We start from the raw sequence: 26330 nt of genomic DNA on the forward strand, positions 1-26330 counted from the left end.
GGAGTGGTTGAGGAGTACAGGAAATAGAGACAGAAAGTGTAGACAACGTTTAAGATTTTTGACTGTGAGGAGTATCTAGGGGAAGAGGGGGAGGGGCTGATTCCATCATTTCTAGTAACTCCTGTTATTAAGACCTAAGGTATCAGCATTTGAAAAACGATGCTGATCTGTTTCCTTAAGCTCTTAGTTTACTGGTATGGGGAATAATTGGTGTAGAGAATTATACCAGTGACTAAGCTTCTCCATTATCATTCACTTGGGTCCATTTAAATTTCACCATTGAAAGCCTCAATTTGATTAATTATGTACAGAAAAATATTTTTTTCATTTGCCTTTTTCACAAGGTAAGAAGTTATTGAACTAAGCAAATACGAATGTCCTCAAAATACTTTTCTTTACTGGCTCTCTTTGAAATAGAATATCTGTGTATGTAGATCCCTAGCCAAGAGCACCTGTGGTCCTAGACGTGTCTTCTAACTTTAGTACTTTTTAAGCGTGCAAGGAGACATATATTTTAAAGTCAATTGTGAATGAACATGTGCCTGTTTTGGCCTCTCCCTACATCACTTTTCTCACATTCCTGGGACACTGCCTCATATGCTTTTAAATTTTGATCTTCACAGATATAAAAACATACCTTTCTGCCCAAGTTGCAATAATGACATTTCTCACTTCTACCCTATTACAACTTTATATTGCATTTGAGTTTGAATCCTACCATAAAAGCTATGTTTACATTCTATAATCTTTGAGGAATACTCAATTTAGATTTAAGCAGTTGTAGCTCGGGAAAGAATAGCAAGTGGGGAGAACAGTTGTAAGAAAATCCTTGTTTAAAGTGGGCTTGTCACTCTGCTAGATGTGGCCAGTGATTAGCTGTCAGAATCTGAATGGACTTAGTTCCTCATACAGCACAACTACCATGTCTCTTGTACCATTTCAGTGCTTGATGTTTCAGCCTTTGTAGGACGGCTTCCTGGTTTCCAGTATATACCTATGTTAATCTAACTAAAAGAAAGGCCTTAATCCGCCTGGAGTAAATAGCCTGCCATGAACAGATAGAAGCCCAGAATTTTCAGCAGTCCATGATTTATTGCAGAGGTGTGGCATGAATTGACATCATACTGCTGTTTAGAAAACAACTGCTCATTTGTTTCAAAGTAATTTTTAGCAACTAAAATTGTCAGTGTATGTTTATTAGCTCTAGTCTTGAGTCAGTCATATTTCTTAACAAAAGCTCTTAGGTTTCTGATGATTTTCTCAATTAGCTATGTATTTCCTCCACTTGTGGTTTTTTAAATTAAGCATAATTGAAGTTCAATAAGCTGCACTTATTTCAAGTTTAAATGTATATTTCAAATTTGACACATATATGTCAAAACATCAGTTTTTATATATTTTGTATATACTTTATATATACATATACATGTATATACACACTCACACACATACATATACATACATATATGAAACCACCACCTTAGTCAAAATAGTAAGTGTATGTATCATTCTTAAAAGTTTTTCATGCTCTTGGTAGTCCCCCTTTTCTGCCCCAACCTGTCCCCGTCCTCCCCAATCAACCTCTGGTTTGTTTTAGGTGATTATAGATTAGTTTGGGTTTTCTGGAATCATACAGTGTATACTCCTGTGCCCAACAACTTTTACTCAGAATAACTATTTTGAGGTTCATCCCTGTTGTGTGTATTAAGAGTTCATTCTCTTTTGAAACTGAATGGTATTCCATTGTATAGATATACCACAATTTGTTTAACCATTCATAGGTTGATGGACATTTGGGTTAGTTCCAGTTTTTTGTCTATTACAGTGAACATGTATGTACAGTCTGTGGAAGTATGTTACCTTTTCTCTTGGGTAAATACCTGGGAGTGGAAAGGCTGGATCATATGATAGAAATGTAGTTCATTTTTAAGAGAAACTGTTGCACTATTTTTCAAAGTGGTTGTACCATTTATATTATTGCCAGTCGTGTAAGAGAATTCAAGGTCCCTACATACTTAACCACCACTTGGTATGGCCAGTCTTTTTTATTTTAGCAATTTGAATAGATGTGTAGAAGTATCTCACTGTGATTTCAGTTTGCTTTTCTTGAAGCATCTTTTCAAGTGTTTGTCATCTGTATGTTGTTTTTGGTAAAGTGTCTGTTTAAACCCAAATTTTTAATATGAGTTGTCTTATTTTGAGTTCTTTAATGTAATTTGGATACAAATCCTTTATCAGATATATGCTTTGTAAAAATTTTCTCCCAGTTCGTGGCTTTCTTTTCATCTTAATATTGTCTTTTAAAGAGCAGAGGTTTTACATTTTGATGAATTACTTTTTTTTTTTCGATTTGTTTTTTTTTTTTAATAGATTAAACTTCTGGTTTCATATTTAAGAAATCATTACCTAACCCTAAAACACAAAAAATTTTTTTGTTTTCTTCTAGGAAGATTATCATTTTAGGTTTCACATTTTGGTCTGTGATCCAATTTAAGTTAATTTTCATATATAGTGTGAAGTTTATTTCTTTTGTGTGTGGACATTCATTTGTTGAAAAGGCTATTCTTTCTCCACCACATTACCTTTGTGCATTTGTTAAAAATCAGCTGTTGAACAAACAATAAAAGATGATTGGTAAGCTCAATTTCATCAAAATTAAAAACCATGAAGTGAAAAAATTATAGAATAGAAAATATTTGTAAATCATATATCTGATAAGAGACTTGTATTTAGAATATATAAAGAACTCACACAATTCAATAATAAAAAGACAACCCAATTAAGTGGACAAAGGATTTAAATAAACATTTCACCCAGGGAAATATACAAATGGCTAATAAGCACATGGAAAGATTCTCAAAATCATTAATTATTGGGGAAGTCGAAACCACAATAAGATAAAACTTTAAACACACTACAATGGCTGTAATAAAAAAAGACAAGTAATAATAAGTGTTGATGAAGACATGGAGAAATTAGAATTGCCATAAGTTGTTGATGGGGAAAGTAAAATGATAGTCACTTTGAAAAACAGTTTTGCAGTTTCTCAAAAGTTTAAACATAGAGTTTCCATGTTTATCAGCAATTTCACTGCTGGGTATGTAGTCAAAAGAACTGAAAATATCCATCCACCCAAAAACTTACACAGATTTTTTATAGCATTATTATTCATAATAGCCAGGAAATGGAAGCATCCCAAATATCCAAAAACTGATGAATAGATAAGTAAAATATAGTATATCTATACAGTGGAATATTGGCAATAAAGAGGAATAAAGTGCTAATACATGCTACAACATGAATGACTTTGAAAACATTATGCCAAATGAAAGAAGTTAGTCACAAGAGGCCACATATTATATGATCCCATTTATATGAAATGTCTAGAATAGGCAAATCTCTAGAGACAGCAATTAGTGGTTGCCTAGGGCTGTCAGGAGAGTGACCGCTCATGAGTACAATGTTTCTTTGGAGGTGATGAAAATGTTCTCAAATTACATTGTGGTGATGGTGGACTTTATGGTATGCAAATTATATCTCAGTAAAGGTGTTTAAAAAAATCAGTTATTCATATATGAATGAGTTTATTTCTGGACTTTGTTTTCTGTTCCATTGATCTACTTGTCTATCTTTATGCTAATACCATGCTGTTTTGATTAGTTTTGTAGTAATGCTTTAAATCAGATAGTGTTAGCTCTCCATTTCCACCCACCAACCCCTGCCCCGCAGAGTTGTCTTGGCTATTCTAGGCCCTTTGAATTTTAAAATCAGTTTGTCAGTTTCTATAAAAAAGCCTTCTTGGATTTTGATGGTGATTGTGTTGAATCTGTAGATAATTTGGGACAATTGACATCTTAACAATGTTGAGTCTTACCAACCTCGAAGAAGCCATCTCCTTTATTTAGCTCTTCTTTGATTGTTTTTCTTAGTTGTAGTTTTTAGTGTATAGGTCTTTCACATCTTTTGTCAGATCTATCCCTAATTATTTCATATTTTTGAAGCTGTTATAAATGGAATTTTTTTAAATTTCAATTTCTGATTTTTTTTGTTGCTAATATATGGAAATGCATAGTTGAGTTTTGGATATGGATCTTGTACCCTGAGACCTTATTAAACTCAATTCCATTGGATTTTTTAACATAGTGATCATCTTTAAACAAAGACAGTTTCAGTTCTTCCTTTTAATCTGGATGTCTTTTATTTCTTTTTGTTGCCTGATTACACAGGCTAGAACCTCCAGTAAAATGTTGAATAGAAGTAAAGAAAGTGGATAATCTCTGATCTGAGAGAGAAAGCGTTTAGTCTTTCACCATTAAGTATGATATTAGCTGTAGCTTTTTCATAGATGCCATTTATCAGACTGAGGAAGCTTCCTTTTCTTCCCAGTTTGTTAGGAATTTTTATCAGGAATGAATGCTGGATTTTGTCAGTTTTTTCTCTCTAGTAAGATGGTCATACACACAGTTGACCCTTGAATACATGGATTTAAATTTGCATATAAGTGACCCACACAGTTCAAATCCATGTTGTTCACAAGTGTCAACTGTAGTTTTCTTTTTTTAGTTTGTTAATATGGTAAATTTGGTTCCCACACTCAATTCCAACCTTGGAGGAGGGATTCCCTACACCAACAAACAATTCTCAAACGCCAGTAGGGTGTCCAAGAATTCAACTAAATTCTGACACTATCCATAGATAGTATCAGGTTCTATAGGTTAAAGGTTTGATCCTATGAGACAATACTCCCTCAAATCCCCCTTCAGAAGTCAGTCAGAAGCCTAGGCTGTTTAGTTACCTTTGCTTCTGACCAGCTATAGACTGGAGGTTTCAATGACCTACTTCTTGGTGACTTAATTCAGGTGCCAGGTTTTTATCTATACTTCCTATACCCCGTTCTCCTTGCTAGAGTGGCTCACAGAACTCAGAGAAACATGAGAGAAACTCAGGAACAGGTAGATGGAAGAGATACAAAGGAGAAGTATGTGGGGAGAGGCGTGGAGCTTCCATGCCCTCCTCAGGGATACCACTCTCCCTCATCTCCACATGTTCACCAACTCATTGACCATTGGTGATTGATTCAGTCTTCAATCTTCAGCCCTACTCCTCTCCCCAGAGGTCAGGGGGTAGGACTGAAAGTTCTAACCTTCTGATCACTTGGTGGCTCCACTGGCAACCAGCCCCCATTAGTGCAGTCCAAAAGTCATTCACATAACAAAAGACAACTTTGTCACTCTCATCGCTTAGGAAATTTTAAGTGTTTCAGGAGCTCTGTGCCAGAAATGGGGATGAAGATCAAATATGTATATTTCTTATTATAAATCACAATATTACATATGATAAATAACATCGTTTGATTTTTGAATGTTTAACCAACCCTGTGTTCCTGGGGTGCACTCTACTTTGCAATAGTGTATTATCCTTTTAATATATTCTTTGATTAGATTTGCTAAAAATTTTGTTTAGAATTTACCTCTGTGTTCTAAGAGATCCTGGATTGTACTTATCTTGTAATATCTTTGACTAATTTTGGCTTCTGAGTAATGCTGGCCTCATAGAATGAGTAGTCTCTCTAATTTTTTTGAAATAATTTATGTAGAATTGGTATTATTTCTTCTTTAAGTGTTTGGTAGAATTTGCCAGTGAATCCACATGATTCTGGACTTTTCATTATGGAAGGATTCTTAACTTTTTCAGTGTTAATAATAGGGCTATTCAGGTTATCTATTTTTTTCTTGATTAAGCTTTAGTAGTTTGTGTTTTTCAACAAATTTGTCATTTCATCTAAGTTGTCAAATTTATTGGCATAAAATTGTTCTTAGTATTCTCCTATTCTTTTAATATCTGTTTCTATGAATTTGACTACTGTACACCCTCATATAAATGCAATCATACATTATTTGTCTTTTTGTGACTTACTTCACTTAGTAGAAAATCTATATTATATATAGCATGTGACAAGATTTCTTTCCTTTTTAAAGCTGAAAATACTAACATTTGATTGTATGTATGTATATATGTATGTATACACACACGCACACACCACATTTTGTTTATTCATTCATCTACAGATGGACATTTGGGTTGTTTCTGTCTCTTGGCTATTGTGAATAGTGCTGCCATGAACATGGGTGTGCAAATACCTCCTCCAGACCCTGCTTTCAGTTCTTTTGGACATAGACCCAGAAGTGGAATCGCTAGATCATATGGTAGTTCTATTTTTAATTTTTGAGGAATCTCCATATTGTTTTCCAAAGCAATTGCATCATTTTACAATCCCATCAACAATGCACGAGAGTTCTTTCCAATTTCTCACATCCTTGCCAACACTTGTTTCTTTTGTTGTTGTTGTTGTTGTTTTTTGATAGCAGCCATGTGTGAAGTGATAGGTCTTGAGGTTTTGGTTTGCATATTTTAATGATTAGTGATGTTGAGCATCTTTTCATATGCTTGTTGGCCATTAATAGATCATTTGGAGAAATGTCTATTCAAGTCCTTTTCCCATTTTATAATTGGATTTTCTTTTTTTTGTGCTTTTTATTTTTTTGGATTATTTTTTTTCCTGTGGTTTATTTTGATAATTTCTGTTGTTGTGCTTCCAGATTTATTCTCAACATTTAATTTGCTGATAATTCCATCCATTGTATTTTTTTATAAAGACTTTATTTTTATTGAACAGTTTTAGGTTCATAGCAAAATAGAGAGGAGGGTACAGAAATTTTCCGTATACTCCCTGCCCCTCTGACAGTAAGAGCCTACTGCATTATCAACATCTCCTGCTAGTGTGGTACATTTGTTACAATGATGAACCTATGTTGAAACATCATTATTACCCAAAGTTTATATTAGGGCTCACTCTTGGTGTTGTACATTTTTTGGTTTGGACAAATGTATAACGACATGTATCCTTAAGTCTCATTTCCTTTCTTGTCTTATTGCATTAGCTAGGACTTCCAGTATTGTGTTGAAAGGGAATGTGAGAAGGGAAATCCTTGCTTTGTTTCTGGCCTTAGTGGGAAAATGTCTTGTTTCTTACTTTTGAGTATGTTATTAGCTATAGGTTTTTTTGTAGATATTCTTTATCAAGTATAGGAAGTTCCCCTCTTTTTCTAGTTTACTGAGTTTTTTTTTTATCATAAATGGTGTTTTTTTAATTATAAATGGATGCTTTTCCTGCATCTATAGGAAAATATGATTTTTCTTATGTAGCCCGTTGATGTGATAGATTACATTAATTGATTTTTTTCATGTTGAAACAACCTTGTATTCCTGGGATAAATCCCACTTGGCTGTGGCATATAATTTTTTTTTAATACATTGTTGGGTTTGATTTGCTAATATTTTTGAAGATTTTTGCCTCTGTGTTAATAAGAAATAATGGTCTATAGTTTTCTTTTCTTGTAATATTTTTCATCTGGTTTTGGTAATAGGGTAATTCTTGCCTCATGGAATGAGTTGAAAAGTATTCCTTCCTCTGAAAGAGATAGTACAGAATTGGTATAGATTCTTCCTTAATTGTAGAATTTACCAGTGAACCCATCTAGGCCTGGTGCTTTCTGTTTTAGGAGGTTATTAAAAAAATTCCATATCTTTAATAGATACAAGCCTCTTCTCTAGTGTATTTTTCATCTCAGAAATTATAGTTTTCATCTTGAGAAATTTGATTTCAGTTTCTTGATATCTTAACTTTATGAACATACAGACTATAGTTTTAATGTCCTTATGTGCCAATTCTAATAACTATGAGTTCTGGATATCTTTGTATTCTTATAAATTTTCCTGAGGTTTGTTTTGGGTTGCAATTAAGTTACTTTGGGGCTCTGCTTTACAGTGTGTTAGATGTGTCTAGAGCAGTGCTCAGTCTAGGACTAATGATTATTCCTCACTACTGAGGTAAGATCATTGTGAAAACTCTGCCCAAGCCCTGTGTGTTATGAGTTTTTCAAGTCTGACTGGTGGAACAGGCATTATTCCCTGCTCTGTGTGAACACAAGGCACTGTTTCTTGTTACCCTTTTGGATGGTTCTGTCCCTCGCCTCAGGTCATTTCCTCACATACGTGCATAGTACTCTGCTGTGTATTAATTAGAAGGAGACCTCGTGTAGATCTTTGGGGTTTTCTCTTTGAGCAAACTTTATGAACTTTATTTGCCATTGTGTCCCTGGACTTTTAGCTCCACCTCCTCAACTCAGGGAGTCCACTAGGCTCCACCTCAAGTGTTCTGCCTTGTACCACAGCTTGGAAAATTTCAAGGCAGTGAGCTTGACAGTTACTGGGCTCGCTTCATTTATTTTCCACCTGTCAAGGATCATTGTCTTTTATTGCTTGATGTCCATAATCTTGACAAACTTTTTTTTTTTTTTTTTTTTTTGTATTTTGTTTGGTTGGTTGGTTGATTTATTTGGTCATTTAGGGTGGGAGGGCAAATCTGGTTTCTGTTACTCCATTTTAGCCAAAAGCAGTTCTGTCTACTTGTAGTTTTAACCCGAGGAAGCTCTCATACTTGGATTCTTACAGAGAAACTCTTGTTAGTAATCATTGGTCATATAAGCTATAGGATAAACGCAAATCAGTTGGCAGGAATTTTTGAAGATATTCTAGGGGTGTTAAACTGATTTCGTAACTCCCTTGTTATGGGAATTTCTTGAGTTATTTGGACCTAGAAACTAATTCAAAATAATCATGTTATGAAATTCCTAACCATGTTATGATCTTATTCTCAGAATTAAGAAAAAGAAAGAGCAGCAACGTTATGCTGAAGAGCAGAAGCTGTTAAGAAAGAACTTTTATGAAGAGCCATATTCAGGGGAGAAGATGAGTGAGATATTAGCCCAGCTACAACTTGAGGAAATAAAAGGAGCCAGAGAAAAACAGCAACAGAGAGAAAAGGAATACCAAAGGTACTCTGAAAAGTTTTGCATGATATCCTGGCTCTAGAAGAGACTTATTAGGAAGTCGGTGTTCTCTTTTCTTTTTCTTTTCTTTTTTCTCTTCTCTTCTTTCTCTTTTCTTTTCTTTCATTTATTTATTTTTTTTAGGTGAGGCAACCCTTGGTTGAACTTACAGATTGCAAGGACCTTGTCAGCTTACAATGCCTTATTTTTTATTTTTTTACGCCTACAACACCTAGTCTTCCTAGGTGGTCTCCCATCCAAGTACTAACCAGGCCCAACCATGCTTAGCTTCCGAGATCAGATGGGATCGGGCTTGTTCAGGGTGGCATGGCCATAGACTCATTTTCTTTATAAGAGTTGACTGTATCTGCTCATCCTTTTGGGAGTATAGAACTTTACCGCATTTCTTGATTGCTTGATACCTCTTGGAAGTAGCACTGCATTTTCCCAGTGCTATTTCCCAGTACAAAGATGAAGAGTAGGTACAGAGGTGTGGAATAGTGTTAACAATTAAAGCTTATAGTAAAATAAAAACTCATGCTCATTCTCTTTTTAGCAGTTCACTTTGCCTGATCATACTGAATTTTTATAGATATGTAGATGCTTTAAGAGCCCAGATCCAAGAGAAAATGAAGCTCTACAATATTACTTTACCTCCACTATGCTGCTGTGGTCGTGACTTTTGGGATGCTAATCCTGATACTTGTGCCAACAACTGTATTTTCTATAAAAACCACAAAGGTAAGTTTTTTAAAGGAATGGCTGGGGCCTGGTGGCAATTAAAGAAAAAAGTAGCGACTATAGAAATTTAGCATTTATTGAATGCTTACTATATATCAGAGACTGTTATAACCCCTTTACGAAACAACCCTGAAGCAATAGAAATAGTTACAGTGAGTTATATTTGTCTTTGAGATATTATCGTCTTATCGTCATTATGCTAGGGGAGTATTTCCAGCTCACTCATTGTTGGAAGACTTGGGTTCCAGATTCTCCTGTAAATGAAGACTGTTAGAGCTTGCCTTTTATGACTATTAAGTTAGGCCTCTGTCCAGTTGAATTCCCCGTTTCCAAATACTCTGTTATCTAACACAGGCTTATTACCATATATGTCCACATTAGACTGCCAGTTTTGCCAGGGGGCACTGATAAAAGTGAGGACTAGTATGAACTCTGTCTTTATCAGGAATTCCAGCTGGGGAAAATGGGGTCCTTCCTAATGTTTCTGTTTCCTGTCCATCCTTGAATGTACCGGTTTACATAAGTGTAGAGATTGTGTAGGCTTCACGCACACGCTGCACATATTTGTATTCCTAGTCCCCATCTGTGTGATAGGAGTTTCTTATCAATCCTGTGAGTTATATTTTCAAAATATGATGCCATTCCCCTATTCTAAAACTTCTAGGTTTTTACAGTATGAAACGTATGCCATATTTGGCATAATTTCTTTCTTGCTCCAGGCAAAACTCCAGTTTTATTAAACTTGCTATTGTTGTACACCAGTATGTGTCACATTTTTTTTGTACTGTTTGCACCTCACACACTCATTTGTTTGTGTAGAATGCCTTCTTTCCTTTTCTGTTATTAAACCTTCAAGACCATCTTATATGTCACCACTTCTGGACAGCTTTTTCACCCTCTCTTTGTTTTTTGTTCATTCCAAACTTTATTCTGTGATGACATTTTATATATATCTCTGGTTTGGAAGAATACACTGAAATTTAATTATTTTGTGTCCATCCTCTCCATTATCTTTTCTCCATGGAATGCTTGGCATGTAGTAAGTACTCAGTAAATATTTATTCAGTAGGTAGTTAAAGTTAATACCTATGAGACTGGGTGGAGAAGCACTACTAACGGGAAAGGGATCGGGAGAGATGTTTAGAATCTGACTTCATCACTGTGCAAACCTTCCTTTGCAGCATATACCCGGGCACTACATTCAGTCATCAGTTCCTGTGATATCCCTGAGGGGAACTCAACTCTTCGAGCCGCCATTCATAATTTTGCTTCTGCACAGAGACGGACTTTGAAAAATGCATGTTAAGAATCTAAAATCAACCTTCACTTAAAATTAGCTCTGAGAGATTATATAGGAAAAGCTGTCAAAGTGTGTAAGATGCATAATCGTGAAAGAAAGACTGCCCCACATAACACCTTTTTCTGTAATTAAATGGGGACCATTGTTTCAGTCTCCACCTTGGGACCAAAATGGAAAGTTGACTTTCAAACTTATCTTTTTGCTGTGAACCATAATGGAGTCTATTATTTTAAAAGTGATCACTCAAACCAATAAGGTTTCTCTTACATTGGTCTGCTCTGATCAGAAGAGATCATGAGAAATCTTTGAGATTATCTCATTTATCGTCTTTCTAAAACTGTATCTTGACAATTGAAAATTTCTGGATGAAGCAGAAAAGAAGATGATTAAATAAATTTCTATCAGTGGCCGTCTGGATTGCTGTTAGCTTTTCTAGTTGTAGATGACAATTAAAGATGAGAAGAATCTGAATTTGATTCACATTTTTTTCTCAAAATCTCTCTCTCTCTCTTTTTTTTATAACTTATTACCTCTTCCCCCATTCAGTGACATTGAACGTAAAACTCTTTATAATTTTCATTGCCAAAAAAGGTTAATAAGCCCTCTGTCATTTTCAAAAACTGAATCTGAAGTCAACGTGAGTAAAGTCCTGCCTTTTTTCCCAATCTTTTAAAAATTTGGTGAATGGCATAAATACAGAGCAGATGAAATAAAAATTGCAATAGTTAGTATGGATTTGTTATTTCTTCACAGTATTTTCTGACACAAAATATGAAAAGGTTTAATTTTGTGAATTAAAGGTATACTGACAGTTTTTTTTTCCAGCTTTCTCTAATGATCATTGGTAAAGAAGCACTTGGTTATGTCTTAAAAACATCTAAACATTTAGCCAGGTCATTGAAAATAAGAGTCAGCATGACTTGTATGACAAGATTGATTGATTATTTAACTGGATTTTTTTATTACCACAATTAAAAATTTAGAAATTAAAAAAAAAAAATGCCATCAGCAGCCACTTTCCATTCCTTCCTGCCTCAGCCCTAGGCAATCACCAACCAACTTTCTGTCTCTATAGATTTGCCTATTCTGGGCTTTTTATGTAAATGGAATCATACAAGTGTTAACCTAAAAATAAAAGGCCACTGTGACAGGCAACAAGCATTTATTTGAGATCCAAAGAATAGCTGTTCTGGAAGCACTGATTCAGACATAAACCTACATCAATTTTGATTAGGAGGTGAGGCCAAGGGGCATTTGTGAGAAAGAGAAGGGGAATAATTACATTTATAGAAGGAAGGAGTTTCTGTGGTTGTTAATAAGCTAAAGAATGAATTTCTCTAGGGTGCCAGGTAAGCCTAGTGATGATGATTCTAAAGAATGCTTTTAATTTTCAGTTCAGTAGTCATAACAGTTGTTTGGAATACAACTTTAGGCCCAGTCCAAAGGTTATTTTGTTCAGTTTTAACATTCTCAAGTTTTGAGAAGTAAGGCGTACAAGTCAGTTCCTCTGGGATGGCAGCTCTCTTCATTTAAAGTAGCACCGTGTACATTATTTTTTGCACAAAAGGTAGTCTTTAGTGACTGGACTCTTTCATTTAGTGTGATGTTTTAAAGATTTATTCATGTAGCATATCTCAGTGCTTCATTGCTTTTTATTGCCAAGTAATATTTCATTCTGTGAATATTACTACATTTTATTTACTCATTCATCCATTGATGAACATTTGGGCTATTTCTTCTTCTTGGCTATTGTGAATAATGCTGCCATGAACATTTATTTACAAGTTTTCCTGTGGGCATATGTTTTCATTTCTCGTGGGTATATACCCGGGAATGGATTTGCTGGGTTAATATGGTGGCTCTATTTTGAGAAACTGAAAACTATTCTCCAAAGTGACTGCACCATTTTACGTTGCCACTAAAGGTGTATAAGAGTTCAGATTTCTTCACATCCCCCAACACTTATCATTATCTGTCTCTTTGTTTATAGCCATCCTACTGTGTGTGAAGTAGTGGTATCATTATGGTTTTAAAATGTGCAATTTCCTGATGGCTAATGATGTTGAGTATCATTTCATGTGTTTATTAGCCATTTGTATATCTTTTGAAAACTGTCTCTTCAGATCCTTTGCCCATTTTGAAACTGGGTTATCTTATGATTATCGAGTTGCTAGAGTTGTTAATATAGTCTACATTTAGGTCCCTTTTCAACATATGATTTGCAAATATTTTCTCTTAGGGATTATCTTTTCATTTTCTTGATGGTTTCCTTTGCAGTCCAAAAGTTTTTAATTTTGGTGAAGGGTAATTCATCTGCTTTTTCTTTTGTTGCTTTAACTATTACCTAAACCAAGGCCACAAAAATTTACTCTTATGTGTCCATCAAAGAGTTTTATGGTTTTGTAACCTCACACTAACTGCACACAAACTTCATCTCTTTAATATGACTTTTTTCCTCTGATTCAAACAGGTTTTGACTAATACAGTAGCATTGTGACTCACTTGCTTTTTCTGCCCTTCCCCTTCCCCCTTGTATGCCTGCTCCCTCATTCCAAGACATGGGAGATGAGTTTGCTGGTTTATTTTCTCGGATATCATGGAGAATAAAACTTGTCCCAGGAGGAATTGTAAAGTTAAGCTTAACTGTATTAGTGTTAGTATTAGTCTCTTATGGAATGTTCAAAATAATCGTAAGTATAACTAAATTATATAGACAGGCCTTGACAGATAGAAAGCTAACACTCCTTAGAATTCTTCCTCCAACTACAGGAACTGAACACCATATCTTATTGCAAGTTATAAATTATTGTCCCACATCCATTACAGGTAGATCAACAAAACTTCCATAGAAATGGAAATGAGGCGATGACAGTGGGGGTTGTAACTGTGATTGTTGTAGTTTTATTGTAGTCATGATTGCAATAAATTTTTTTCCTCTTTTTTTTTTTTTGTCCTTAAAATCTCACTCTCATTTTTTATGTACATAGAAATACCTTGTAACCAATGTGTAACTTGTAGATAAACAGTTTGCTTGACTGAGAACTCTGGAAACAGGCTTAAAAGAAAGCTGGCTTGGTTCCCAGACCGTTTGGTGTCAAAAGATGGACTGACACTGAACAAATCCTCCCCATACTTCTGCTTGACCAGCTCCAGATTGTTTATCAGAGCAGGCTGACTTGCAAGGAAAAGAGGAGCGCCTCACCACCTCCTTGTTAATCCTTTTATTCCTCCTGCTTCCCTTCCAGGTTGCCTGAGAAACTAGCCAAGGCCAAGAAGACATAATAGATGGCCCTGGCCACCTTCTCCCCTCCTGGAGGCAGCTCTCTGCCTGGGCTTTGGTATTTCTTCCTTGTCCCTTACTCAGCCCTCTCCCTATAATAACCCCTGCCTGCACCAAAGCAACAAGATGGCCTTTGAGACAGCAGCCCACCGTCTTCTCAGGGTGCCAGCTCTTGAATGAACCTGTTCCTTCCACCAAACCCTTTCTCGATTATTGACTTAAGAGCTGCAAGCAGCTGAACTTGAGTTCAGTAACACTTTAGCGTTTACATTTAGGCCTATGATCTGTTTTGACTTTATTTTTTATATGGCGTTATTAGGGGTTCAACTTCATTCTTTTGCATGAAAATATTCAATTGTTCCAGTGCCATTTATTCAAAAGGCTGTTATTTGCCCCATTGAATTGATGTCACAGTCTTGTTGAAAATCAATGGATCATTAATGTAGGGATTTATTTTTTAGCTCTGTTCTACTCGACTAATCTTTATGTTTATCCTTATTCCAGTAAAGTCTGTCTTGAAAACTACTTTATAGTAAGTTACAAAGTATATGTCCTCCAACTTTGTTCTTTTTCAAGATTGTTTTGCTCTTCTGAGTCCCTTGCATTTTTCATATGAATTTTAATATCACCTTCCTTCAAAAAGTCAACGGAGATTTTGATAGGGATTGCATTGAATCTAAAGATCAACTTGGGAGCTATTGCCATATGATCCATGAATGTGGATGTCTTTCCATTCCTTCAAGTCTTCTTTTATTTCTTTCAACAATATTTTGTAATTTTGAGATCATAACATTTGCACTTCTGTCATTAAGTTTATTTCAAAGTATTTTATTCCTTTTGATGCTATTTGAAATGGAATTGTTCCCTAGATTTCATTTTCAAGTTGTTTATTACAAGTGTATAAAATACAGTTGATTTCTGTATATCGATTTTGTATCCTTCACCCTCCTGAACTCACTTTTTACTTCTAATAGTTTTTAGGTGGTTCTTTAGGATTTTTCATATATAAAATCTTCTCATTTGCAAATAGAGATGTTTTACTTCAACCTTTCTAATCTGAATGCCTTTTACTTGACTAGTTGCCCTGGCTAAAATATCCAGTACAAGGCTGAATGGGAGTGATGAAGTGGACACCCTTTTCTTGTTCCTGTTCCTAGGTGGAAAGCATTTAGTCTTTTACCATTAGGTGTGATGTTAACTGTGGGTTTTTCCTGGATTCTCTTTCTTAGTTTGAGAAAGTTCCCTTGTAGCAGCAGTTTGCTGAGTGTTTTTATAATGAAAAAGTGTGAGATATTGTCAAATGCCTTTTCTGCATTTATGAAGATTATAGTTTACTTTGTCCATTTTTTTATTAATAAGATGTATTACATTAATTGATTTTCAGATGTTAAGCCAACCTTTCATTCTTAGGATAGGTTGTATTGGTTTTTATATGTTTATTTATTTTTGGTCTCGTACAATAAGTTTTTGGCTTTTTGTTTTTTAAGTTTGGTTATCTGAAATAGGCGAATTGACTTGTATGATATCAAGTTAATAGTAGAATAATGGTGGGATTTGATCTTGCATAAGATTGGGAAACTTTCAAATCTTCTTCCTCTAGGTTCACCTGAGACAGAATGTTTTTGCGTTGTAATTTGGTCATGTGTAGACTATGTCTAATGATTTGCGCGAGGTTATAGAATGCTGGGATAGCCAGCTGCTATCAAGGAGGAAGCCTGTCTCATGACCCTTAGTGATGGTCATGTGGTAAATCCTGTTTGAGTTGGATGAATGTGGTTTGGTAAAGAACCTGGAATCTAAGAGTTTATTTACATTTATCAGTTTATGAAATCACAGTTGGGATGACAAATTCTGTTAAGTTTTCTAAATGAGCAGGGATCTATAAGGAAGAAGAGGTCTGAAGATAAGAACTGAGCCTAAGTGAGATAGCTTTTGATATCTGGGAGAGGAAAAAATAAATTTGGGTCTACTATTTCAAATAGGGTGGATGGTAGACATTTCAAGTGTAAAATGGCACAATAACACTTTCCTGGACAACTGTTTCATTTCTTTACTCTTCTCAAACTTCCTATAGGATTTTCCTCATACTCCAAGTTGATGACAGTGCTTCCTATATCACTAAACAAACAAGCAATTAAAAGGGAACTTCTCTGAGCTCCTACCATTGTATCTACCTACTTGTATATGTTAATTCCTGTTAAATGGGTGAACTGTTTGTTCTCCTGTCTTAGACCTACTCTGACTGGTGTCTCAATCCAGTTTCCATCCACCTACTCAAGGACATTGCCTTGCAAATATATTTTCCCATTCAGATGGTTGTCTCTTTACCTTGTTGACAGTTTCGCCTCTGATAAGGGCCTAATACCCAAAATATACAAAGAACTTATATGACTCAATAACAACAAAAAATCAAATGATTCAATCAAAAAATGGACAGAGGACCTGAACAGACACTTCTCTCTAGAGTACATGCAAATGGCCAACAAACATGAAAAGATGCTCAACATTGGTAGTTATTAGGGAAATGCAAAACAAAACCACAATGAGATATCATCTCACACCTGTTAGAATAGCTATAATCAACAAGACAAGTAATAATAAATGTTGGAGAAGATGTGGAGAAATAGGAACTCTCATACACTCACTGCTGGTGGGACTGCAAATTGGTACAGCCACTATGGAAAATAGTATGGCGGTGCCTCAAAAAACTAAGAATTGATCTACCATGTGATCCAGCAATTCCTCTACTGAGTATTTACCCCAAAGACTTGAAAACTCGTATCTGAAAAGATATTTGCACACCGATGTTCATAGCAGCGTTATTCACAGTTGCCAGGACATGGAAGCAAACAAAATGTCCTACAATAGATAATTGGCTAAAGAAGCAGTGGTACATATATACAATGGAATATTATTCAGCCATAAGAAGAGATGAAATATTGCCATTTCAACAACACGGATGGACCTTGAGATAATCATACTAAGCAAAATAAGCCAGACAAAAGGTTGAAAATCACATGATATCACTTATATGTGGGATATAAACCTAAAGCAACAAAGGAACAGGACAAACGAACAGAGACTCACGGACAATGGACTAATTACCAGGGGCAGAGTAGGGAGAGGGTAAAAAAAATAAAATGTTAGAAAATAAATAACTTTAAAAGGACGCCTCATTATTTCTTCTCCTTCCCTTATGCATCAGAATTTTACCCTGACTATTTGAATATTCCTATCAGTATGTAAACATGCTGTCTCCTGTCTAAAAAACCAACCAACTTAAAAAAAAAGAGGAAAAGAAAGCTACCTCTCTACCCTAAATTAATTCTCTTTCAGCCACCAGCAACTTTCTCTGCTTCCCTTTATATCAAAACTTGAGTTGTCTCTACTTCTTGCTCCTGTTCTCCCCTCACATTCTCTCTTGAATGCATTTTAGTAAGACTGTTTGCTTTACCTCTCCAGTGAAAGTAATCTTTTCGAAGTCACCAATTACTTCCACATTGCCAAATCCCACAGTCATTCTCAGATTTCCTCTTGACCTATCAACAGAATTAATCACAGTTGATTGCTCCATTTTTTTTTATCACTCCATTTTTTAAAGTACCTTATAATCTGGCATCCACAACACCAAAGCTTTCCATTTTTCTTCCAACTTCAACCAGTCATTGCTTCTTAGTTTCCTATGCCATATTTTTCTCATCTTCAATATTTTAATATTAGAGTGTCCCAGAGCTCAGTACTGGGCTTCTAGCTACACTTGCTCTTTTGGTGATCTCTGTTAGTCTCATGGCTTTAGATACTATCTAGATACTGATAACTCCAAACTTTATATCTTCCTGAAACTGCGAACTCTTATGACTCTGACTGCCTACATGACATGTGCCCATCATTGGTTTTCCTCAAATTTGTTCTTCCCTGTCTTCCTCTTATCAGTTGATACCAGTTCTGCCTAGTTATTGAGGCCAAGAATCTTGAAGAAATCACTGACCTCCCTCTTTTCTTTCATCTTTCATTACTTTATCAACAAATCGTGTCAGCTCTACCTTCAAAATTTATTTCCATTCACATTACTTCTGCCAGACACCTGGTTTAAACCATCATCTCTCTCCTGGATTATTGTAAGAGTTTTCTAAGTAATCTCTTTGCTTGCACCTTGTGGACTTTTTTCAATACAGCAGCCAAATTTAATGCATGTAAAACTAAACCTCTAATCTCTACCTTCTACAGAGAGAAGGACACCACAAACCAAACCAAACAATAACATCTGTTCCTCCTGCAGTCTTCTCCATCTCAGCAGATGACAACTCCATACTCCATTCTGGTTTCTCTGCCCAAATAAGCGTGGAGTTGACCTTCACGCTTGTCTTTTTTTTTTTTTTTTTAATAAAACCTGTATCCAATCCTTGTTGGCTCTACCTTGAAAATATATTCAAAATACAATTATTTTTCAGTATCTGCCCCTCTACAACCCTGATCTAAGTCACCGTCCTGTCTCACCTATGTTATTACAATAGCCTCCTAGTTGGATTTCTGAGTCCTATATTTACCCCCTAAAAACCGTTGTTAGCACCACAGCAAGAACAGTCCTTTCCAGAACAAGTAAAATCTTAATACTCCTCGGCTCAAAGTCTCCTTTGGTTATTTGTTTTACTCAGGAAAAGCCGGAGTCTTTGTAATTTCATACGAGGCCCTGTAAAATCCGGTCCCAATTACTTCTGAGACCTTACCTCCTTTTTGCTCATTCTGCTTGTGCTTCCCTCAACATTCCAGAGATACTCACTTCCAGGATTTTTCATTTGCTGTTGGCTCAGCCTGGGGACACTTCTTCCTCAGATAATGTTAGGCTCACTTTCTTACCACTTTCAAATCTTTATTCAGATGTATTTTATTGGAGGGCCTTCCCTGACCATCCTATGGCAAAATGCAACCTCCTCACCACCCCCACACAGATATTCTATCCCCTTTTTCTGCTTTACTTTCTGGTTGAGCTGTATGACAATAAATAGCTATATGTTTTGTTCAATGCTCTATCCACACTCAGTTCTTAAGACTATGCCTGGCACATAATAGGTTCTCAGTATATGTTTGTTAAATGAAAAGGTTAGTGTTCTAAAAATTCCAAATATTTCTACATGATTAGTAGCTTTATTTAAGGTTTTTTGATGTTTACTCAAAAGATCTTTAGACATCATTTGACTTTGTTTTCCATTCTCTCATTGTGACTGTGATTTGGGACGAATAATTTCTCCAGGATACGTTTTTTGGAAAATAAAAGAGTTATACTAAGAGACCTTCAGTCTCCTGTAGTTTTAACATTTTATGAATTTATTAATTTCATTTTATATGTTTGACCTTACAGTCAAATTTTCTGTATCATTGCTCTTCATGCCACATTGTGGACTCGTGGTAGGTGTTATTGTGAACAGAGAGATGGGGTGGGGCAAGTTCATTCTCTTCTGTGCTCACTCCGGCACTGATCTTGTTCTCAGAGTAGATGCACGTTCAGTAGGTCACAGTGGACTAAGAGGGCAGAACAGGAAGATGTAGGAAAATACGGGTATATGTCCAGCAAGAGGGGCACAACCCCAGGAAAACTCAGCTGTGCTGTACCCCAGAGGGAACTTTCTCAACTGGCCAGAATCCAGGCCAGGAGATGGAACATGTATGTGATAGAAGCAATGCCAGGCTGTGTGGCAGCAGAGGAAACTCATGTCCTAGGTTTCCTGCAACAACAATAATCAGAAAACTGGTGCATGACATATTTTTCCTGGGCAGTCCAGCCTAAAGTAGCTTGCTCTAATTGCTTTGATTTAGTCACTTCTGTGTCCTCTCCCTTGCATTGCTCTAGTATATTACTTAATTGTCCAGGCCTCACCCTTAACTTTTATGATGGGCAGGAATAAGATTACCAAAAACTTTATTGGCTCCCTACTAGGTCAAGAGGCTAGAAACTGCTGTTTTCATGTTTTCTAACAATTTAAGGTGTGATAAAGGAGGTAGCAGTCATTACTTCTAGTGTTTATTTAGATTCTGTTTTTGGAAGCAAAATATTTCCTTTATTTCCCTCTAAGTATAGTGATCATAATTCCTTTGTGTCCCATATTGGACATTTTCTCATGCTTCTCAGAAAAAAAGATTGGAAAGATTGGAAACATTAAAAAGGAGGATAAAAGCAAATGTTCTCTTGGCATGGTAAGCCCATTCTTCTGGGTGAAAGACTTTGACTATGTTGGCAGAGTTTTTAGATCTCTTTCTGAAGGTGGAAATGTGTGGTCCATCTCCAGTCTTACTCTCAGTATTACTGACCATTATTAGAGGGTATGCCAAGGAGAAGAAGTCAAATGGATTCCTTTAGATTAAGACAGTTTGATATTGTACTACATGAGTCATCATTTCTCCCAGGCCTCCAAGATGAGATCACCCTTGGTAGAAGTTAACACTTGACTCTTGCCTAAGGTTTCTTCCTCACCCCTCCCCCACCCCCCGCCAAACACCTACAGCAATCATTAATGTAAGAAACTATTGGACATTATCATCATCTGACCCCACTAATCCATCCTCACACTACTAAAAGTGAGAGAAGCAGACATCGTGCCTTCTGATGTGATGCAGTATGAAACATACAATGCCTTCTGTGAAATATTTTCGCTCCCCCCCAAAAAAAGTTGAAACTCAATATAATCAAGCTTTTAAGCCATTTTCATGTGGTTCTGGGACAATATTAAGTTCTGTTGCCCTAAGGAATCCTCTTGCCCAATCCATCGTATGTAATAAATTAACTTCTAGTCACTTAGAATAGTACTAGTTATGCACCATGCGTGGGAAAATTGATAAAATTGTCACTCAAATAATTTTCTGTGTTTTCTGGTTTAGAAAAAGATATGTAAAAAGAAAAACCATGAGGATTCCATTTATAGGAAACAGGGAGAGGGCAGGAACAAATTACGCCATGAGAAAACAGATATCCAGAGGATGGGTCATTTTATAAGGAAACTGATCCATTTCTTCCACAAGTTAATGGCTTGAATTTTGAAAATGGAGAGGAGGCTCTAGATTCAGACAGACACAGAGATAACAATCACCAAATATAATGTGCGGACCTTGTTTAGATATTGATGTGAAAAACAGTCTGGAAAAGATATCTTTGAAGCAATAGGGGAATTTGAATAGAGTCTAAATTATTCATTTTGTTAGATATGATGATGGCATTATAGGTATATAAGAAAATATCTATTCAGATATGGATACTGATGTATATAGGAATGAATTAAAACTATATTTGAGGTTTACTTTAGGACAATTCGACAAAACGAGACAAGAGAGAATGATTAAGTGTAGCAAAACTTTGGTAATAGTGAATCTAAGTGACTGATATGTCAAGATTTTGTTATTTTATTCACTCTATTTTTGTGTATATTTGAATTATTTAAAAAGAAATTTACTTTGGAAAACTTTGGGCCTGAAATAACCTTGTTAGCATTATAACTCCCTCCCCTCCTCCAAATAATAGGTTTAGGTAGGAAAATAATAATAAAACAATAATTGTGGGACTTCTGACATGGTAGTTATTATTAGGTGGTGAGTAGAACCCAGAAGCTGCAACATTGTGTGGCCTTTCTATAAGAAAGACTGATTAAATAGAAATTAGGTTCATTCCAGCAGGCCAGGTCTGAATGGAAGTTCACTGACATAGCTCACGCCCTGAGTATTCAGACACTCTGAATAATCATACAGGCAGCCAGCCAGTCACCTGGTTTTATAATCGGGTGAATTCCCAGGCATATAAAAGATGAGATGATCGGGGTGAAAGACCATGGAGAACATTAGGGTAGAAATGACAAAAAGAACAAAATTGTAATTTAGTAAAGGAAGCTTCGAAATCTTAGGGTGAGAAAGGAGTAAGAGAGAATATACACATGGTTCAATTCAGGGATGGGACGGTCCTTTATATTTCTATGTTCCCTCTGAATAGAGTCTTCTAGAGATGGAAAAACTGCTCTTTGTTGTCAAAGCTCTTTCTTGCTCAGTCTTCAAAGGCCCTACTCATATGGGATAGTTTACACGATGGTTATGATCACAGTCACAGTTTAAATCCTGGTTCTACCACATTTAAGCTACGTGACCTTAAGCAAGTTACTTAAACTCTATGTGCAGTTTCATCATCCACAAAATGGGAATGATAATAGTACTTACTTCATAGAATTGTGAGAATTCAGTGAGACAGTGCATATACTATGGTTAGCAAAGTGCCTGACATATGTGAAGTACGGTAAGAAGCAAGTCCTTCTTTGCTTCCACTGGCTCCACATGGAATTCTTGATAGTTCAGATATTTCAGATGGGAGTGACTTAAGTGGCATAGAAACACAGAGACATCAAATTCGACCTTCTGTATTAATGCCCAAGAGGAAAAGGTTTCTGTGTCCCTTAGGCTATGATGACATTTACATTTGTTTTGTATTTGGTTATTTGATTTTATTCATTGTTCCATCCTACATCGAGTCTTCTTACCACTAAAGTCAGTTGCTTTTTTTTTTTTTAAGGTGGAGAATTAAGGAGAGAGTACCTAGTTGCCAAATGGATGGGCGTATTATTTAAATTGCGGATTAGCACACCTTTTATTGCTAAACCAGAAGGTGACATGATGCCTACATCTAAATCTTTCCTGGCTAAAAACTGGTAGGTACCCTCATCCAACAGGATCCACCCACCTCATCACAAAGTCAAAATTAAATTGTGGTTCAGCCGGAGGAGGGATATGCTTTACCCTGTTTTCCTGTGTGGATACTTTGTTGTATCTAAGAAATTCAAAGCAATTGCCATAGAACTGACTAGCAATTCCTTTTTTTTTTTTTTTTGTCACTCATGAGGACTTTATATCCTACACATAAAACCTGATTGACGTACAGCTCTGTCTTTGAGAGTTCAAAGTCAGGGAGTCTTTTCCATATAAGGTAACTCCTTTTCTTTACATGTAAATTAGGTCAGGGATAGTTGATGAAGCAAGATCAGAAATAGCTGCTACTGGAAGTGAGAACTACACGGACAAAGGCTGCAGACCAAAGCTGAGACAGAGATTAAGAAGGGAAAATCAAGGGAAAAGAGTTTGAAGTATAGCAGGATTGGAGCTTGAACCAAAACAATGCGAATCAGTAATTTAGTTAGACATGGGTCTCTGAAAACTGGACCTGTTTGTTGTTAGCCCAGTAGGCTAACATTTAGTGATTTACACTACAGTGTCTGTAGTGTATGTATAGACTTACATATTGTGGCTCAGGCTGGAAAATCTATTCATGAAGGAATGTCATCTGATATAGATAAACACCAAAAGCTAGAGACCTAGTTAATGCTCTACTGAAGATGTATTTTTCTATTACATTTTCTGAACTTCTTACCTACCTCTTCCTCTTGACCATTGGCAAAAGGGAAATGTATCGATTAAGAGCTGTTAATGAAACTTAGACTCCAGAAATAAGATGCAATTAGACCCACACAACTCTATACCTGGCCTCCTGAGGCAGCAGGGGATAGGGCATTGGTTTAGGTTGTCATATAGTTCTGCTATATGACATCAGGGAATAGGGTGTGATGCTCATTTCAAGACATACTGCTTTGAACTGAAGGGCCAGTTATCCCAGTTACCATCTCGCCTCATGTTCCTATGCCTGCCAGGAGCCCTTCCTCAGCTGAACAGTTGGGACTGTAAGCCTTGCCAGGTGGGATAATATATAAGGAGATTCACTGGGATTGGTCCCCAGTTGGGCAGTATTCCTATATGAATTCAATAACATTGAGTCTGGTCTTCCCTTGGGACTGGGCGTGGGTACTAGCTAATAACATTTGGGTCAAAAAAGTTCCTTAGGATTAGCAGGCCTTTTGCTTGCCTGAAATGTCTTTCCAATTCTGAGTTTTAAAATTCTACTCACCCTTAGGGCAAAGTACTACTACTACTCTATGATAACTTAGAGTTACCTGCTCCATGAAAACTTATCTGATTTCTCCCAACCAGAAGCAATCACTCCTTCTGCCCAGCCATAGTATACTACTTGTAAATTTATGTAGCACATATATTTTTTTTCTGCCTTCCATGGTAACTGTTTTATACACATTAAAAGATAATTTTGGAAAAAGGTAAAATCATGACTCATACAGATATCAAATGAACATGTATTAAAGACTAACTTATGTGGGAAATCAGCAGCTGTTATATAACTGGTTCTAAAAAAAAAAAAAGTAAGAGGAAAAAAAACTCTTGGATAAATGAATGTTGAAAGTCCAAAAGGAGGCAAAACTGATCTTTTCCATAAGTCTTTACAGTTTGCAGAATTGTAAATTAGATCAACTATAGACTAAAATCAGACAAACTAGAAGGAAGTCCTCTAGACCTGCGGTCCCCAACCTTTTTGGGGACCATCTAATGCCTGATGATCTTGAGGCGGAGCTGAGGCGGTGATGCTGGTGCTGGGGAGCGGCTGCAAACACAGATGAAGCTTCGCTCCACCACCTGCTGCTCTCCTCCCGCTGTGTGGTGCGGTTCCTAACAGGTCCAATTTCTAACAGGACCGGTACCAGTCCACAGCCCGGGGGTTGGGGACCCCTACTCTAGACAATACATAATTTTCCACTGAAGCATAAAGTGTTTTCTGGAGCCTCCCAAACATAGTCTCAAAGATGATTCTTTTTTTTTCTGTTCATTTTTTAAAGTTATTTTTTATGGTGATATTGGTTAATGAAATCCAATAAGTTTCAGCTGTACACTTTAACAGTAAGGCATATATATATTTACACTGTGTGTTCACCTTCCATCGTTAGATTTCTGTCACCATATATTTGACTCTTTTTACCCTGTCTAACTCCCCCGTCCTTCCTCCCCTCTACCTTCCGGTAACCACTAGTCTATAGTGCATGTCCATGAGTCTCTGTTTGTCCTGTTCCTTTGTTGCTTTTAGGTTTATATCCCACATATAAGTGATATCATGTGATTTTCAACTTTTTCTGTCTGGCTTATTTCACTTAGCATAATTATCTTGAGGTCCATCTATGTTGTTGCAAAAATGGCAGTATTTTGTCTCTTCTTATGGCTGAGTAATATTCCATTGTATATATGTACCACAGCTTCTTTAGCCAATCATCTATCGTAGGACACTTCGGTTGCTTCCATGTCCTGGAGACTGTGAATAATGCTGCTATGAACATCAGTGTGCAAATATTCTTTCAGATATGGGTTTTCAAGTCTCAGAAATGATTCTTGATCACAAACTAAGGCTGGTCTCATTAAATTGGATCTGATTATTTATAATGGTGCAGCAGGAGTGTTAATTTACAATAGAGGTCTTCTTAAGTTTGTGTTGCTGGAAGTTTCCATGAGGGATCTCAGATCTGACTTTTAAGATACTAGTTAATTAACTGGGCTGTGTGTTCATTTATAGTTCATCTGTTTTCAACTTGATTGGGTTTCTTAATTTTGAGGCTTGTGTGTATTTCTTAAATCTCATTCATTGCAATAATTAGACAAGGACTTGATAAGACTTGAAGGATTTGATAAGGCAACACAAGGACTTGAAAGAAACTAATAAATTTTTTATTTTTTATTTTTTTCTAGAAATCCCTGAGTACATCCCTTTCTCTCTGGCTGAAGCTTCGTCATTACAAATTGGGAAGAACCTGTCCCTGCACCTTCCCTTCATTAGTAGGAAGGGAAAAAAGGTTTAGAAACAGTGCTTAGTAAATAGAAACTTCTGGAGTACACATTGGTATAAGGTGAACATTTAGATGATACAGAGAAGAGTTGGGCCTGAGAGTTAAGGGCTTCTCGGATGGGAGGTCTAGGATTAGGACTCTTTGTCCCAGGCATTTGAATCTCGGACTTGATTTCTGCATCTTGTAGCCCATTCTTCATGTATTTTACAAGCAACATCAACTGTATACTAGGAGCCAGGGATCCGAGGCCAGTACTAAAGAGTTTTGTGGAGCAGTTCTAGGGTGAAAGTGTTGCTGGGCCAAAGGAGATGTAAGAGAGTTTTCCAGATCTCAAATCTGCTTTTGCTGCCATAGCCATCTAGGGGTAGCAGGAATATCTTCAGTCTTTACTGTGTGGCACTGGTTTGTTTACTCAGACC

The 26330-nt window shown here is 36.3% G+C and overlaps 1 protein-coding gene and 1 non-coding gene across 11 annotated transcripts in view; one reads left to right on the forward strand and one right to left on the reverse strand.

Annotated features, from left to right (window-relative positions):
- Window positions 1-11663, forward strand: part of CCDC15 (coiled-coil domain containing 15) — a 73015-nt gene extending 61352 nt beyond the window's left edge. For 8 of the 10 annotated variants that reach the window (XM_016122632.2, XM_016122633.2, XM_016122631.2 and 5 more), the window contains 3 exons: window positions 8721-8897; window positions 9448-9632; window positions 10814-11663. In XM_016122632.2, coding sequence (XP_015978118.2) covers window positions 8721-8897; window positions 9448-9632; window positions 10814-10938 — 487 coding nt within the window. In that variant the 3' untranslated portion in view covers window positions 10939-11663. The remainder of the gene's footprint in view (window positions 1-8720; window positions 8898-9447; window positions 9633-10813) is intronic. The other 2 variants (XM_016122634.2, XM_016122637.2) reach the window with 1 other exon arrangement.
- LOC118603489 lies at window positions 9112-9230 on the reverse strand. Its single transcript, XR_004951218.1, has one exon. It is a non-coding gene; the product is annotated as a 5S ribosomal RNA (ribosomal RNA).
- Window positions 11664-26330: the final 14667 nt, after the last annotated feature.

The sequence above is a fragment of the Rousettus aegyptiacus genome, unplaced genomic scaffold, assembly GCF_014176215.1.
Source record: "Rousettus aegyptiacus isolate mRouAeg1 unplaced genomic scaffold, mRouAeg1.p scaffold_m13_p_5, whole genome shotgun sequence".
Lineage (NCBI taxonomy): Eukaryota > Metazoa > Chordata > Mammalia > Chiroptera > Pteropodidae > Rousettus > Rousettus aegyptiacus.